Genomic DNA, 17958 nt, shown 5'->3' on the forward strand with positions numbered 1-17958 from the left:
TGCCCTTGACAGAACCCGGCCCCAGAAGCGAGACCGGGTGAGGGAGGAAACCGGAGCAGGAGAGCTCTGGGCCCGCCCCAGAGACTGGTGAGTGGGGCCCGGTGTTGTTTGTAGCAGAGGGGGGGCGTTGGTGCATATTGCCGGTGCCCGCCCCTCCTGCCAGTGATTTGGAGCCCACGAAGGGCTCCGGGGGCCATTTAGGGTTAGAGGGGGCGTCGGGGCACATTGCCGGTGCCCGCCCACCTCCTACCTGTGTTATCTTGGTTCCTGGGCATTTTGGTTGTTTTGAGTCCCCCGAGAGTGACTCCAACGTTGGGGGCTACATATCCTCGAGCCCACGAGGCTCAACTGGCGCATTTTGTTGTTTAAAGCCTAAGAGGCTCCACCTGCCCAGGGGCATTCTTTACTTCGCCCACGAGAGGCTCCGGGGGCATTTTCGAGGGTAGGGCGGCCCCAGTTGGCAGCGGGCCGCTCCCCCAGGTGACCAACAGGTCTTCAGAGCCCAAGTGGCTCCCACCTTGCATTTGAGGCCCTATTGTTGTTCAGAGCCCTACCTAGAGCCAGGAGGCCCGCTGGTGCCAGGCTCCATCCCTGCTACAGCTGCCCATCACTTAGTGGGCAGCTGCTCCGTTTAGGCCCCTTGACATTTTGGGACACAGGGCGTCCTAGCTCCTGAAAGGCCAGGTTGGCCTAGGGACAGTCACAGGTTGTGGCCTATGTAATTTCTGCGAATTGTTCTGTGTTGCACCTCTGAATGTGTTGTTATGCGTCATGTGCTTTTCCCTACACCGCTGAATGTATGTTTATGCATCATGTGTTTTCTTCCCTACACCTCTGAATGTTGTGATGCATCATGTGTAATGTGTTCATGACTATACCCCTAAATGTATAGTGATACTTAGGTGGTTGTTCTTTCTAGTACAGGTGTTGCTAGTGAGGTCCTGGTTCCCTGCGTGGCATCCTCCTAAGGTGGTTAGGCTTGCGTAGGTGGTACTTACCTCTTACCAGTGATTACTGGTTGTGTGCTCTATTTTCTATTTTTGTGCTACAGTGATTTTATAATCTATGTTCTAAGTGCTAATTCCAACAAGTGTTCTAGTTCTAAAAGTGCATATTCCTGACAGTGGTCCATGTGGCCATGTCCTGTATATATCCCCTGTAAATTCTGCCCGTGCCTGTTGGCACATTGTAAAGTGTGTGTTTTTATCTAATGTGTTTTGGTGTAATACAAAGGCTATTTTATATATAACCTTGTGTGGAGTTTCCTTTGTGGTGGGCCTTGGGTGTTGTTGCTGGGGGTGCGTGCGCAAACACTTAACTTACATAGCCTCCGGGATAAGCCTTACTGCTCGCGCCACGTTGCCTAGAGGGTGAGCAGGGGTTATCTTTGGCGTGTAACTCCCTTGCCCTGACTTAGAGTGGTGGTCTCTGACTGGTTTTGGCGCAAGCCTTAGCCAGCCGGAGATCCCATTTCTAACAGTACTTCATTTCCAATTTTTTTTTTACATTTCCACTCCATTTCAGATTGGTAAATAAAATGGTGCATTCGTGTGCCTAAACAATTATGCACCTGTACTTACAAAATGAACGTGGCCCCATCATCTCGTCTTTTGTCCCTTTGTTCATGCAGTACAGTAGCAGCATTTTTGCCCGTGCCTCAAAGCATGTACAAAAGGCACCGACAGAGCAAATAGGTCTCAAAGGTGAGACTTCTTGACTTGGCCAATGTGTCAGCACCGCTGTGTCACGTTAATGAATGGGCATGCTTAGTGACATATGCACATGCACACGTCATCAGGGTGGGCCACTGTAGTATCATGACGCATCCATGTGTGTGTCAAGAGGCATATGCGTGTGCAAGTCATAGCTCTTTGTTTTATTTCTTTTTTTTTAAACATTGCTTCTTGTTTAGACTTAACAGTAGGGGCAAAAGAAGTGGCCGAGCCAATATACTCAAAGTATACATTGGGGGTCAATAGAGACATTTTGTAACACGCCAGTCATTGAATACTCGCTCTAATTGCTTGCAGTTTTTCACCAAAGTATTTCTGTAAATGAACATGTTCCAGAGCAATAAATGGTACAATGTTGGAAACTTGGAAACTAAATGTGCTGCGATGCATTTCTCAAAGTAGGCTGTCATCGCTGTAAATGAAAACGAGTTTAACTGGCATAAGCAAATTCTGCCTGGTTAAGTGCAGTTTTTGAAATCTTGACGAGTTTAACTAAAGTTTTCGAAATCTTAGCGACCCACCTCGCAACCAGAAATCATGCAACCTATACTAGGAACACACCCTCTCACCCTCACACCCCCTCACCCTCACACCCCCTCACCCTCACAGCCCCTCACCCTCACAGCCCCTCACCCTAACAGCCCCTCACCCTCCCAGCCCCTCACCCTCCCTCACAGCCCCTCACCCTCACAGCCCCTCACCCTCACAGCCACTCACCCTCACAGCCCCTCACACACCCTCACAGCCCATCACCCACACAGCCCCTCACCCACACAGCCCCTGTGTTCTGGAGATCAAAAATTAAATTCACATTCATAGGAAAATATTTTATTTATCACAACTGCAAACACTGTCAAGAAGAGAGTTAGAGAACGATTTGAAAAACTCAGCAAGCAAAAGCACATTAAGCATGTTTATGTTACCAGTAAAATGATTACAACAATAAAAATGTACGTTGATTTAATAGTTTTTACCGTGGCAGTTGACAGGTAAAATGTAACACTACAAAAACACTTCTACAGTGGCTCACAAAGAGCTGTACATTCTTAAACCGGTTTATCTCAACACTGACTGTTATAAAGATAGGATCTCGTAACTCGCCCAGTTGCATGCTGCGCTCCAAGAATCTCGAATAGGTCTATGTCTTGACAGCCATCCAGTCTTTGCAGGAGCATTAGGCCATTACTTGACAGCAGTGGTGTTCTTAACTCTTTTACCCTGTGTACAGTATCCCACAAGAAATTCTTGGAATGTCATTGTTCTAACAGGGCTGGTTTCACAGATAGGTCTCTTACTAAAACTTGTCCAGGGGCAGGAGGTTCTTAAAGTTGGACACCCACCCAGAGTAAAATGAGGATGGACTCGAGTGCCAGCAGAACCAGAAGTGCACTCACTGAAAGGGTTGCAGATCCGAGTCTGCTACCTTGACAGCTGTGGGCCACAGAGCACGGTCGCCACCAGATTCCATGTTCATGTCCTTCCTTCGGAGTTCATGTCCTTCCTTCGGAGTTCCTGACCTATCCTTCCTGGTCTATGAGTCGCTGCCTCGTTTCCATCACAATCTCTTCCGCCACCTCAGGCTTCAATAGATCCTTGATCTACGGACGGGAGAACAAAGGAGTGGTGAGTACAGAGGGTTGACGCAGAAGCAAGTAACCCACCAGGCACTAGACACTGGTGATGCATATTGAAGATCCGTTTCATCAGCCTGGCACCAGTTGCAATGGGCAAACTCTGAGCACAGTGAAGGAATATTACCACAGAAAGACGTTTCATGTCGATAAGTACCATGACCATGCTAGATTTTGGTAACTGATATTCGTAAACCGCATGGACATCCCTTAGGCATTCCAGTTACAATTCAAACACTTTTACACTGTGATATATTTTCTAGTCAGTGATTTTGCAGCAAATCTAAAATGTATTTTTCAACACATGGACAAAATGTGAAGAGAACTACCGCTGCAGAGCTTATAAATTATTTGAATACAGGAATTCTTACAACCACAACACGGTGGGTGTTAATACACAGACAGGTTACAATAAAGTACTGTGGCACCGCTGCCCGTCAGACGGTTTGTTGTATGGAATGCTGGCATCACACGCCCCATTTACAGCACAGGCCCATGACATTGCTACAACTGATAGATGGCCTTTGAGAGCAGGCACTGAAGAAAGGCATTATTTGTGCACAAACATAAAGCTGAGGTGATACTGTGGGAGGTACAGAATTTAAGCCCACCACCCCCCTATCCTCGCCTCCCAGCAGTGAGTTTAAGGCGCAGCACTGTACAGTGAAGGGTGGTGTGTGCACCAGGCCTTACCTGGTGAGGCATGGAAGCCTCATAGCAGTACAGGATGCTGGTGTCATACAGCATCATTTTCTGAGAGGCCAGAGCCACAATACAGTTCCTCAGGCGTGAGATCACTTCCCTGTCAGACAGGGGAATGGGCTGTGAAAAGCAAGACAGTGAAGGTGAGGAAACAGGATGGGGATACTGAACACAAGACTGCATAAGACATTTTTTTGAAGACCCAACATAAATTGAGGTATTCTGTAAAGAGTAGCACAGACGAGCAAGCAGCGGGCTCAGCGTAACCCCTGCTTTGCCTCCAGGGCAGCCAGGACCACTCACAGCTGGGGTAGCAAGAAAAGTGAAGAGTAATAAAAGGTGCAGAGTGGACTTGAGAGGACAGAAGTGGAATGATGTGATGAACAGATTGGACCAAGGAAGGAAAAACAGAAACTATTAAAGTGAGGAATTCAAGTCAACTATAGCACAATCACAGAAGCATGGCTCCATCTCACCTCCAGATTGGTGACAAACCCCCCGGCCTCCTCATCCGTCTGCTCGGGAGTGGGGTAGATCCAAATGAAGCCGTTGTTGCCCAGGATCACAGATGCCCCGCATGGCAGGTTATGAAAGTGAGTCTTGCGACGTTTCACCAGGGAGGGAGAAACCTGCACCAGCAAACCCTGGCCCAGCTGAAACGGGAGCGTTACAGTGCTTAGCAAAGCAGAGGAGAAGGGCAGGAGAGAAAAAAAAGACAAGGAAAGATCTAAAGATGTCACAGAGAAGGAAAGATGGAGAGGAGTGGGACAGAAGGGAATCAGATAAATAAATAAGGAGACAAAGATGTGTGAAGGAATATGACAGCACAGTGTGCATCCAGTGACACAAATGAGCACCGGGCACAAATTATCAAAGCCCAGAACATTTATTAAGTCTATTATATTCAAATTGTTTTTACTGCAATTAAAAATAGTTAAACGCACCAAGTCAAACAGGTCAGTAGGAAACAATACACCTGTAACATCTTTTTTTTTTTAATTTACAGACTTCCTCGCCTATCTGTAAGATGCTTTCACTCTCCTCAGAGCCCGAAAATCCATCTCACCCTAATGCTTGAACCAGAGGACACAAAGACATACTGTTGATCAAGTCGACAAGAACAAGCCAAGCAAGTTAAAGGAATCCTCTAATGTAGGAGCAGGTCACTCTGGGTGAGGGTACACCCTGAGAGAGTCCAAGGGACGAAATCATGGAGTCTCTCAGAGGGCAGTCCACGAGTCCAAGGACCAAAGGGATAGAGTTTACTATGGGAGAGTCGACACGTTTCAGCTTCGTCTCTGGACTCACTGTTGGCAAGCCCAACTCCACCAATCACTTGACTTCACGCAACCGTATATTCATCTAAGAAGCAATTCAATTCAAGTAAAGCTACACCAAAACCCAGTAAACCAGTTATTCTGCTGCCCACAGGGTACACATAGTTCTTTCTCCACCCCTTACTCCCAGATTCTTGTGGTTTAGTGCATCCCGTGAAAAGGGCAGATTCCTAAATGCAAAGCTGTAAATATTCCATATACGCGGACTTTAAATATGCTGCCATTGATTAACAAAGACTGTAAGCATAATGGAGGAAAACATTTATGTCGCAATTTCCCAGAAAAAACCCAGCACTGGCATCAGATGGACTTGGCCTCCACAGTACCACCACAACATTCAGAAGTTAGCAGGTTCCAAAACAGGTGCTTTGTATTCTCAGAACGGAACGCGGGCCCGCTCTCCCACAACTGTAGAAAATAGAAGTTTGGGGTTCTGGCACATCTGCAACTTCCACAGATTTTTCTTTGTGAAAGGTTTCATCACAGCACTTTTTCCGTATACACATCAGCAGTTTTGGAACACAGACCATTGGTACCTACAGTTTAGCTTGTGCATGGGCCCTACCTTGGAACGTCCTCCTTTTAAAACACCACCTGTGCCACACAATTTTCTAATCTAGAAGTATCCTAAAACACACCTCTTCTGCTAGGGCTTCCGCTTACTCCCTACTATCCATCTTGCTCCCACGCTGCACCTCACAACTAGTACCACTCGCACCGCTCGCCATCATCTCTGAATCCACACATGCTGAATACATCGATACCAAGCACGTGCACAAAAGAGAGTACACTGGCTGCTCAACACAAGTGGACAGTTCAAAGAGCCAAGCAAATAACTCAAACTGTCTTTGTGCTTTCAGACAGGCCCTTTACTCTCCCGTGCTATAGGAAAAGGAGAACGAACAGGATATCTGGGTCATCACAGAATGTCCTCTGCTCCTTCAAACACCCCAAACCACCGGACAGCGTGATAGAAGGCGTGATGCTTTGGGCTGCACATCAACTTTCTAGGACAGGAAGGACACCCGGTCCCAGAGCAACCCTCTTACCTTGCCATATTTCAGACTGCGTGTGTGCATCGAAAGTGCCCCATCAGAATACACGGCCTGAACTTCTGCCTAGTGATGCTAGTTAAAGAAATAGTGTTATAATTTGTTACTTCTTTGTACAGCTCCCTAAAAACACACTGAACAACTTTGCAACACACATTTTCAAATTAATATTGCACCCAATATTAGATCAGTTTATCAAACATTCAATTCAGAATCCATACCGCACATAGCAACCTGCAGCCAGTATACCCTACACAGCAGCATTTTCTAAGACTCAGTTTTAAGAATCCCGCAATGTCTTTTACACTGCTTTCCGCACACCACCAGCGTGTGGCTTTAAACCCCAAATGCACAAAAAGTGTCCAACAAAGCAGCCACTTGTGGCAGACTAGCTTTCCTTTAAAACGGTGGCAAAACAATCTACAACCATTGTACCACAAAGGACCACAGGTTTACTGATAACAAGCATCTTGTGCTGCTCCAATACTGTGCCTTTGCTAAAGCAGGCACCAGTTACCTGCTTCACCCCGCTTCAAAGGACAAAGGATACACTGATCAAGTCCCCTTCCTGCAGGTAATCCCTCATTGCCAGCTCGTCCTCTGCTGATCGCCGCCTCTGAAGAGAAGGAAAAGAATTCTCAGAAAGCGATGTTTGGTTTCACAGAGCTACCCAAGAATATTTATTCTCTGCTGCCTTGAACAGTTTAAATTCTCGTTTAAACACGTTTCAACTTGCTAAGAAAGGAAGACTAATTCTATCAACAGAAAAGGAAAAAAAAGAAGAAAAAAAAAAAAAGAAAAAAGCAGCTGTAAGGCAAAAACAAATGCTAAAAGACATCAGCATCAAGCTGGCGTTCGACATGCAGTTACTGGACCGTTCCTAGGGAAAAATTGTCAAGATGAATATTGAGTTTAGTATTCAATTAATTGCCTCTATCTTTCAGCCTGCTCAATGCATGATGTCTAAAGTAAGGAGGTAGGATGTATTAAGCATGATTCGTGGCCGCCTAATGACACTCCATTTAACTTCAAACCTCATCCCCAAGTGTGCCTTCTTAAAACTTCAAGAGGCCAGAAAGCTGTCATCTTGCAACTTATGCTACCATCTGTGGCCTCAAACCATTCGCCAAGCTAATTCATTAATAAAAAAAGCCTATCCTCTTCACCCGCAGGGTGTAGTGATCCAGATTGTTCATCTTTACAACAACAAAAGTAGTACACAGCACAAACAGCATTCAGGCAGAAGCAATAATAAGGCCTGGAGCACAAGGATCTCCTTCTGGCACCTCGTGTCAAATTATCCAATCCTAAAGCGGTTTACAGAAGCTTGACCTATCCAGCTGGGGAACTGGCACAACCAACACCCAGAAAAACACCACACCCTATTTAAGATCTACGTTCTCACAGGCCGAAAGAAACCAATTCTGAGAAGATGGCCTGGATCAGACTCACCAACTCCCCGCCTGGAAGGTTCACCGCGGACAGCAGCAACACAGAATCCAGCCTGGCGTTGGTCTCTACCTTCCATCTCTTTTGCTGCACCTGTGCAGAGACAGTAAGAGAATTTAGCTAATTCTAACTTGCGTTCACTGACAAAGAAGGCAGACCCAGAAAGTCTCTTACTCTTACCTCTGTGATTCTTCCCACCACAATATCGCCAACCTCGCCATTGTATCTGAAAGAAAAGACCAAAGGAAGGCATGGTTCATAAATTCAATTTGCTTTCTGGTCTATGATTTTCAGCAAATTCAAGATGAAAAAAGATTCCTTAAGCCTGAACTGCTGCTGCTAAAGGAATGCTGTGTGCCTTGATGACGGTCTATGCAAATGTTTTCTTCATTTCATTCCTTTATCACCAATGTTTTCAAGCAAAGTGGGTGACCTTGAACTGGGGATATAACAATAATAGGCTATGCGTAGGTTTCCACTACTGCGTTCTATAGCAACGTTGTTTAACACACACAGCTAAACCGCACCTGGTCTTTAAAGCTCGGACGCAAATAAGCTTATTGACTCTCTCCACAGCACCAGCGACTGAAGCGAGAAGCTTCTCATCTTCCATGTAAGTCCCATGGCCTCTACAAAAAGAAAAGAGCAGATTATAAAACCAAAAAGAACTGTGTGAAGAAGAAAATGACAGTGTAGTATCCAGAATCAAGGGGTCTCTGTAGCACCTAAGTCAACTCGTTGTGAAATGCAGCACAGTTTGCAATAAACAGAAAGAGAAGCATCTGTGTAGGAAAGTTTCCCTCTCTGCAGGGTCACCACGGTTGTTAAGCTTTTTGCTAGACCATATATGTTTGCAGATTGTAGAAATCTTTGCACCTTATATCTGCTTACCAGGGATAAAGAGCCTGTGATGTGCTCCCCACTTTCAACATGGTGAAATTGGCACATCCCCTAACTGGCACATTTCACCTACCTATAAGTGCCTAATATATGGTATATTGAGTACCCAGGACCAGTAAGTTAAATGTCACTAGTGTAGTGTAGCACACATTGTGCCACCTAATTCATTGACATTGAAAACAAGACTGCAAGCCTTTCATCTGTAGCCTGGGTGTTGCAGTTTCACACTATAAATTCGACCTGTCAAAATAATCCCTTTCCAGGTCAAAACCTTCCTTTTAAATATTTGTACGTCACCCCCATGTAGTCATTCTTTTCCATAATGCAGGGAATGTTGTATTTAAAAGTAGGACAGGGAGAAATTGAATGTTAAACATGTCCTCACAGTGAAAATGTCTCAAAAGCTATTCCCAAGGTCGCATGGCTGGCTTTTCTATAGGAAAACACTGGGTTACATCATTACAAAGAATAATGCTAACTTCAGTTAGAAAACAACTAGAAAAATTAGCAACTACTTTTAATTGTGGTTAAAAATCCAATTTATTGGTGAAGTCAGATTTTCAATAAATATTGAAGTAAGATTGCTTTAAAAAAAGTTATCTTCTCCCTGCCTAAAACCCCTAAGCCCATTTGCTCTCCCACTTCTGCCAGCCAGTACTTAGCATTTGAATGTGTGTGAAGTGCCTCCCAGGAGCAAACAATAGGCTGAGCTGAGTGGGCAGAGAAGACCTCTCTGAACCAGACAGAATATGCAGGATGGGGATGTGAACATTTATAGTTTCAGATCCTACTTGACTGTCAAATCCAGCTTGATGGGTCTCCTGGGGTTTTACAAATAACACTTGAGGCGCACTTCAAGGAGCCCTCCCCTATCACAAGTAAATATTAGGCCGCACCTGGGCAGAGCCCTTCCTTTGTCCCCTCCACCAAGCAGGCTCCAGTCACAGTGGGCCTCTTCTTGACATTTCAGTGTACAATCCTGCTGGAGTAGCAAATCCTGCTTGACAGGCCTACTGGGGTTTCACATGTAAGATTTGGGGCACAATTCAAGGGTTCAAGAACAGTACGCAAGACAATTTTTGTGTATCCACTGTCTGGTTGCAGGAATACACTGCTTTGTTCTACTATACTTATGTCTCTGGATTTAAAGGGGGGTAACAGTGACTCCCCAAACTGTATTTTAGTGTTAGATGTGAGAGAACACTAGGATTACCATGGTACAATCCCCCCTCCTGTCCCAAACACACAATGCTTAATTTAGTGTGGCCAAAGTCTCAAGTCATCTTGAATATGCCTAAAGTTGGTAGGGTTCGCCTCAGGGATTGTTACCCTATTGGTTAAAGTGTGCCCAGGAGTCATTCCTACCCACTAGCTCATGCCAGACCTAAATATGGCAAATCCAGACCCCACTTCAGAACCCTCCTGGATCTAAGGAAGATCAGAAGAGGGCTGAACCTGCTGATTGTGACAGCAGAAGATCCCTGGAGAAGTCAACATGCTCTCTCCTACACCCAAGACATAAAGGTGGACTCCAAGGTTCATGGCTGACCTGTTAAAATTGCGTCCAAGTACCAGTCTACGCCACCACTGGCTACCAGTGACACTCTATGCTTCTTGGCACTATTCGTACATAAAATGTTTTAAATGGGTGGCTCTGGTTTTCTTTATTGGGATTTGTCATTTTGCTTATTTAATGTTACTCTTTTTGTTTCTAATTCGGATTGGTATTTGTATTGTTTTGAATTTTGGCTTTATTACTGTTTTGGTACGCCAGACATACTTTACACATTGCCTCAGTCCGTCTGCTCGGTGCCATTGATACCAGGGGTTGAGCTCCGGGTAATTTAGGGATTTTGAGGGTTCAGCCTGGTAAATGTTGTGCTTGTTCCCTGGGGTGGGAAGTCAACCACCACAAATTGTAATCCAATTTCTAACAATCTATAAAAAAATATAAAAAAATAAAAAAATGTCCAAAGCTATTCTATGCTCAATAGGAGTAGATAAGAAAAGAAAATAAGCGCCTCAAAATGCAGTCGCACAAAGATCCGGCACCAGGAAGCACACTGCCTCCAAGCCCTGGAAAAATGAACCCCAAGACTGCAAATCCTGCTCCTCCGCTTCAATTATGTGGCAATCACAATCAAAGTCTTTTGATGCCCCGCCTTAAACAGCTGCTCTGTGCTCAACAGATACGTAAAAACAACATTCCTCAGGCAATACCATGTCCCAAGCTCACTTCCTCTTGTTCCAATACGTACCATACTGATGGACCCCCTCAAATTAGCTGTGTCCACTTCGACTGTATGAGTGCGAAGAGTTCGCCAACAGCTTGGGAGTTTAGAGCTACTTTTTGACGAGAAAGCAGCAGGGCTCTAAAGCACTACATGTGGGGCCCCTACACTGCCAAGCCAGGCATGAGCGCAGAGACTAGACACCATCTCACCATAGAGGTGAAATCTTAAAAGGCTTTTATGAGGGAAAAGGGATCTAGCCCAAGGATACCTGAAGGCTAGGCAAATAAGCACCAGGATTCATCGAGCCACTGGCAGCCCCTTCCTATGGAGGGATTGCCAGGCTCTCCAATCCCTTGCACAACCATTAAGCAGAAGATGTGCAGTGAGTCATTACTACCAGACTCGTAGGTATTTTAAGGTACTGGGTAGAATTGTAGTTCACTGTAAGTGAAAAGGACCTTCCCTTACACTGGTGACCTCAGCTACTTTCTCCTGCTCCATGGGTTTTCATTCCAGTCATCGAATCAAACCCATAAAATAGGTTGACCCACTGGGGATATTAAAGGAGGCCAGCACGGCATCTGCTCAACACCTTCCTGCCTTCTGAAGGTTTACTGTGCTATAACCACAGAATATGTGTAGGACATTTGTAAGAGCCACACCAGCAGAATTGGAAAAGGTGTGCCTGTGTCTGAGGTGGAGAGAAGGTTGTTCCTCACTAGTGCGTGTAAGACACAACTGGGCTTCATGTGCAAAATGTCAATTTACATGTTCCCCGAATGTCGGTGTGTGGCTCCCTGGAAGGCTGTGCAGGTCTTGCATCAAGTTTTTTGCCCAACTATAGCAGGAGCTTTAAATAACCTTTCATATCATGGGGACCCATCCAACTAAGTGGGTGCATTTCTAACAGTAAGGATACATGATGGGCAGGTGGGAGGAGAGGATTCTGAGCCGTTAATGAAAATAGAGACACTAAGGTTGTATTGGAAATGGTGTGTTCCTTAAAAAGTTAACTAGTGTGCCTGCTGCTGTGCATGTTAGCAGCAAACAAGTGCCACACCTTTACGAATGCCTCAAGATGAGGATAAATAGCATACGGGTGGGGAAATAACAGGGCTACATGTTGGACAGGGCATGCTGAGTTTTAAGATACTCAACTGCATGATGAAACACAGGTACATTACAAAACAGCCATTAGAGTTGATCCACTGAATAAGAAGCACACACATGAGTGACGATAAAGCCAACAGTTGATAAGCAGTGGTGTGATGGGAGATGCTACCACCAGGAGCCACTCTGACCCTGTGTCAATGATTAGGCCGCATTGAGGGGCCACACAAGCCAAGCCCTGTCCTCCCAGAGCAGACTTCAGCCAGGGGAATGACACACACGAGCACGCTGAAGCCTTGGCAGCCCTGGTGCACCCTGCATCCCCCACTCCCTGGCATACCTGCTCCCTGAGCAGCCCCCATGCCCCCCTCATCCCCACTCTCTGAGCAGCCCCCTCCTCCCTGCCCCCACTCCCTGAGCCCCCCTCATGCCTGCTCCCTGAGGGGCTCCCCTCATGCCTGCTCCCCGAGGGGCTCCCCTCATGCCTGCTCCCCGAGGGGCTCCCCTCATGCCTGCTCCCCGAGGGGCTCCCCTCATGCCTGCTCCCCGAGGGGCTCCCCTCATGCCAGCTCCCCGAGGGGCTCCCCTCATGCCAGCTCCCCGAGGGGCTCCCCTCATGCCTGCTCCCTGAGGGGCTCCCCTCATGCCAGCTCCCTGAGGGGCTCCCCTCATGCCAGCTCCCCGAGGGGCTCCCCTCATGCCAGCTCCCTGAGGGGCTCCCCTCATGCCTGCTCCCTGAGGGGCTCCCCTCATGCCTGCTCCCTGAGCAGCCCCCACTCCCTGTGCTCCCCTCATCCCTCGCGCCCCCCCCCGCTCTGCCTCCCCCGGCCGCACCTCATGAAGCCGCTGTCGGTGGTGATGGTGTCCCCGGGCGCCACCAGGTGCCGTCCGCTCTCCAGGGCCTCGGGCGGCCTCCGCCGGGCCGTGGGGAGCCGCACCTCCACCGCCATGGCTCAAAGGGACCGAGGCCTCCACTCAGGTAACTAAACACGCGCGAGGGAGCCTGACTTCCGGCAGGCAGCTCCAGGCACACGCGTCACTTCCGCCGGCGGCGGCAGGCTCCAGGCGCAGGGTTCCAGCCGTCGGCGTGCGGTGCGCGTCGCGTCACTTCCGGTGTTCCCTTCAACGCGTTTCCGCCTACACACCTCCCGCCACGCGTTCAGAGGGTGCAGTGACACCGCCCGGCCGAACCTCGCAGAGACCACCCTTAATTTATCATGATTGAAGCATTAATAGGCGGGACATTTTCTCCGTCTGTGTGGGGCATCCAGTGGGGGCCACAGCCTCTCAGTGCCCTGGGGCCTGCTTCCTAGACTGGTACTTCTGATCCCTAGAGAGGCAAAGGCCTGGGCTGGGTACATGCATGTACCTGGGAGAGGAGAACTCTGGAATCCTCATGGCTGCAAGCATACCAAGGTTTCAAATTGCTTTTTGTAACATTTTTTAAATTATTTATGTATTTATTTATTTTATGTATTTTTATAAAGCGTGGATTTGACACCCGAAGGTTTCAGAGCGCTGTACAACAGAACCAGTTACGTTACATGAGAGAAATGTTACAAAATGGAATGTACAGAAATAGAATGCCATAGAATCAAACGCGGTACAAAAGGGGGTGGTGATGGACGGAGCATCTGAACCAATCAAACACTCACACCCAGTCAACAGATCTGGGTTAAATCCATCACCATTCTTTAGCCCACTCTGCCACCCCAGTTCAGACATGGCCATATGCAAATCAGTCTGACCCTGTGCCTCATAAGAACAGTCCAGCCCGAACTGCCAAGCCATGCCTTCCCTGGACCGGAAACAAGCTTCCGAGGACCGATTTCTGGCATTTCAGCCGTCTTCAGCCCAGCTTGCTTGAATCCAGTGGCAAAGTGAGCAAGGGACTCACGTCTGAGCATACCCTGCCACACGTATGTCGAACAAAGCGGTACAAAAGGGGGTGGTGATGGACGGAGCATCTGAACCAATCAAACACTCACACCCAGTCAACAGATCTGGGTTTAATCCATCACCGTTCTTTAGCCCACTCTGCCACCCCAGTTCAGACATGGCCATATGCAAATCAGTCTGACCCTGTGCCTCATGGGAACAGTCCAGCCCGAACTGCCAAGCCACGCCTTCCCTGGACCTGAAACAAGCTTCCGAGGACCGGTTTCTGGCATTTCAGCCGTCTTCAGCCCGGCTTGCTTAAATCCAGTGGCAAAGTGAGCAAGGGACTCACGTCTGAGCATACCCTGCCAACTTATGGCGAACAAAGTGGTACCGCTTTGTTCGCCATAAGTTGGCAGGGTATTGTCAGACGTTGAGTCCCTTGCTCACTTTGCCACTGGATTCAAGCAAGCCTGGCTGAAGACGGCTGGAATGCCAGAAACCGGTCTAAAGAATGGTGATGGATTAAACCCAGATCTGTTGACTGGGTGTGAGTGTTTGATTGGTTCAGGTGCTCTGTCCATCACCACCCCCTTTTGTACCGCTTTGTTCGCCATAAGTTGGCAGGGTATGCTCAGACGTTAAGTCCCTTGCTTCCTACCTCCCGACCTGCAAGCGCTATATTGGTATCGTAGCGCTGCCTGTCCACACTGCCATTCATCATATTGATTCTGCACCCGATATCCGGCATAGCGCTCCGCATTGCGTTATTTGTTTACAATATTTTATTCGACCTGTGTGCTTAGCGCTGCTCATTCTCTCTTCGCATTGCTTTCCGTGTTTAGATTACTTTAACTGTGTGCGTAGCGCTGCCTTCCCCCACTGCCATAAACTTAATTGAAACAGACTTGGAAGCCGGTCTGTGGCATAGTGCTCCGCATTTCTTTGCTCAGTGCTTTTATCAATATTGTGTGCTTCACCGCTAGAACGCACTAGTCGCATTGGCCCCTAAGCGCTATTGCTGCCTGATTGTTTGCACCCATAGCGTCCTGGTGTCCTTGTTGTTGTTACTTCCACCATTTTGTTGTGCCTGCAGCCCGTCCCTCCCCCTACGCTACCGCCTCCCAGCTCCCCCTCCCACGCTCCGCCCCTTCCACTTCTCCACTTATGACAGATGCATCAACGCGCAGCGTCCACGCGCAGCGGTCGCGCCGAAGGTGCGCCAAAGGTAAGCCCGTCTACGCCCGTCCGCGCCTGGACCGCGCCCAGCGCCAGACCTCCTGGCCCCCGCCGTACCCAGCCCACTAGACTCACATACGATGCCGCAACTCTCCTCGCCCTCAACCCCGGACGCACACCACAATGCTGCGAAGTCACCCCAGGACGTACCCACGGCCCATTCGCCTGCCTCTCCTGCAAGTTCAACTGCTTCAGAACCCTCACCAAATCCACTTCCTCCATACACAGCTCCGACTCTAACCGCCTGAAGTGCATCCTGCTTAACACCCGCTCGGTCCACAAACACGCTACCGAACTCTGGGACCTACTCGACACTGCGTCACCGGACATCGCCTTCCTTACAGAAACATGGATGAACACATCATCAGCACCCGACATCGCCATAGCCATACCGGACAATTACAAGATTATCCGCAAAGACCGCTACAACCAAACAGGAGGAGGCATCGCCATCATCCACAGGAACAACATCAAAATCACGACCAGCTCTGACGACAATCTTGCAACCGCCGAACATCTCCACTTTCAGATCCACACCGACCCCAGGACCACACTTAGAGGCACCCTCATCTACAGGCCTCCAGGAACCCGCACTCAGTTCAGCGATGACATCACCGACTTCGTCAGCCCACATGCCCTCACCTCCGAGAACTACATTCTGCTGGGAGACCTCAACTTCCACCTTGATAACAAACACGACAGCAACACCTCCACCCTGGAGTTCTGGACTTTTTGGTTCTGTCCAGAGGTGTCAGGGATAACACCCGAAGACCCCGGAGTTCTACCTGTCTCGGTGCACAAACAAACAGAAACACGGGCTTCTCGATGGTGGCGTCAAAGACCAAAGGTTTATTACTGCAGGGACACAGAAGTCACAGAAACTACACACGGGCAGTATCTAGGAGCCTGTTCGATTTGTACAAAGAGGGTTGCTCCTTAAATACTAAATATTCTGCTCGGGGCAAATTCTTTACACGTTACCACAATTCTAAACATTCGTGTCTTAAACAATAAATATTTGGCGTTGCACAGGAATCGTCAACAGTATCTGATGTCAAAACATTACGAATGAGGGGTTCCCACTATTCCATCATAATCCCATGTCAATTTCTCATTCAAGACCCGGACCGCCTCATCGTAAATTTCGTTACCTCCCCCTAATAAAGGCCCAGAAGGAAAGGAGCAGAGCCAGGTGCAGAAGATAGAAAGACAAGATAAGAGATGTTTGTGGGTCGTAAATGGGCAAGGCTACCAGCTTCGGCCGTCTAATCATGATCAGGCCAACGAACACAAGAACCAGTATAGCAGGACTGGCCTCAGGCTGGGGAGGCAGCTCTTGCCGAGTCATGCTGCCACAGCGTTGCTGGCCTAAGGTGCACGTGTCACTAGCAAGGTGAATCGCAGGTTAAGGCCTACGTGTCCTTAAATGAAAAGAGGTCATTGCGTGTCCATTGACTATGTGAGGGCAAGGAATACAAAATGGCTTCCGTGTTCTAAGATGGGTGCCACGGGTAGATCACAAATGTGTTTGTAACAGGAGTGCTCTTGCTCGTAGCATAGCGAAAACACCAGGATATACTAAATGGATTATTTGCGGTTCACTGATACCAAAATTATGTATTTACGACAATGATGAAAACACGGGTTAAAATCGTCACGGAACCTCAGACCCTCCTTTTGCCCTTACATAGGCAATTACTCAGTCTATGTCAGAGTCTAATTCTATGCTCATTAGGTCAGCAACATGTTGTTGCACCATCATCCTGTCTCGTGCCTTTTCTCCTAATGTAGGTGGTTTTCTGAAACAGGTTGCAGCACAGAGACTACACAAAGCGGGACCACATTGGATAATAAGGCAGCATGAGAACAGAAATACTAGGATGACACCAATGACCATCAGAACCTTCCATCCCCACGCTGATATCAGAGTCCAAAACCACTCCATGAAGGACCAGTTTCCCTTGTCTACGTGTATAGAGTCGGAAATCTTGTGTAGCTTAGAGATTGCTTCATAGACAGTTGGAGCATTATTTGGAATAAATACACAGCAGCTTGATTGGATCATTCTGCATACCCCACCTCGATCTGCAAGTATCACGTCTAGAACCATTCGGTTCTGTAACGTCATGAGACGATCCGCCTGAAGCTCAGCTGTTAAGTTACTAAGGGCACCTGCAGTTTCCGTAATAGTAGATTCAACTACCCGTGTTAGTTGACGTAGATTTCTACTATTGGCCATAGGTCCCCAAAACGGAAGGAAACCTTTGAAAAAGTCTCCAGCTTCTTGACCAGCGGTGTCTTCCTTGCTGAAAACACCTCTTGCTAATCTGGTCTTGTGATAATCTGGAGAAGCAGTGTATGTCGGAGGTAACAATCGAGCAATATAACATGAACCTGAAAAGTCAGCAGGCAGCCATGTATATGCTCTGTCCTGACAGATGAAGTAGGTACCCCTAGCAGTCAGAAAGGCAGGGGAGGAGTTAGACGGAAATACGTAAGTCTCAACGCACTCACTCCTCCCTAGCTGAGCTCTCGGATTTCTCCCATTTCCTTGCAAACAGACTTGACCTCGGTGAGGCACGACCCAGACTGGAGTGGAGCTTTTACGTTTACTTTCTCCCAAACTAAGACGATACTCTGTAGAATTCCAACTCAAATACACCCGTAATTCATCTCTAGGGTAAGATGGGGAA

General features: G+C 47.8%; 1 protein-coding gene across 1 annotated transcript; it reads right to left on the reverse strand.

Moving 5' to 3' along the window:
* Nucleotides 1–2549: 2549 nt before the first annotated feature.
* On the reverse strand, nt 2550–13186 carry EXOSC2 (exosome component 2). The gene is made up of 9 exons (XM_078641544.1): nt 12983–13186; nt 8432–8533; nt 8085–8130; nt 7908–7997; nt 7006–7071; nt 6453–6521; nt 4543–4719; nt 4058–4186; nt 2550–3331 (listed from the first exon to the last, which is right to left on the reverse strand). Exons 1-9 carry the CDS (start codon nt 13096–13098, stop codon nt 3251–3253), a joined length of 876 nt encoding a protein of 291 aa, XP_078497670.1. The 5' UTR covers nt 13099–13186; the 3' UTR covers nt 2550–3250.
* Nucleotides 13187–17958: the final 4772 nt, after the last annotated feature.

Source organism: Lissotriton helveticus, chromosome 5_1, assembly GCF_964261635.1.
Source record: "Lissotriton helveticus chromosome 5_1, aLisHel1.1, whole genome shotgun sequence".
NCBI classification, from domain to species: Eukaryota; Metazoa; Chordata; class Amphibia; order Caudata; family Salamandridae; genus Lissotriton; species Lissotriton helveticus.

Excerpts from the sequence above, each read along its gene's own strand:
- EXOSC2 (XM_078641544.1), bottom strand. The coding sequence starts at position 13,098 with ATGGCGGTGGAGGTGCGGCTCCCCACGGCCCGGCGGAGGCCGCCCGAG. Across the intron at positions 4,187-4,542 it reads GGTTTGTCACCAATCTGGAG|CCCATTCCCCTGTCTGACAG; the intron begins GTGAGATGGAGC and ends TGCTTTTCACAG. Across the intron at positions 3,332-4,057 it reads AGGCTTCCATGCCTCACCAG|ATCAAGGATCTATTGAAGCC; the intron begins GTAAGGCCTGGT and ends TCCCGTCCGTAG.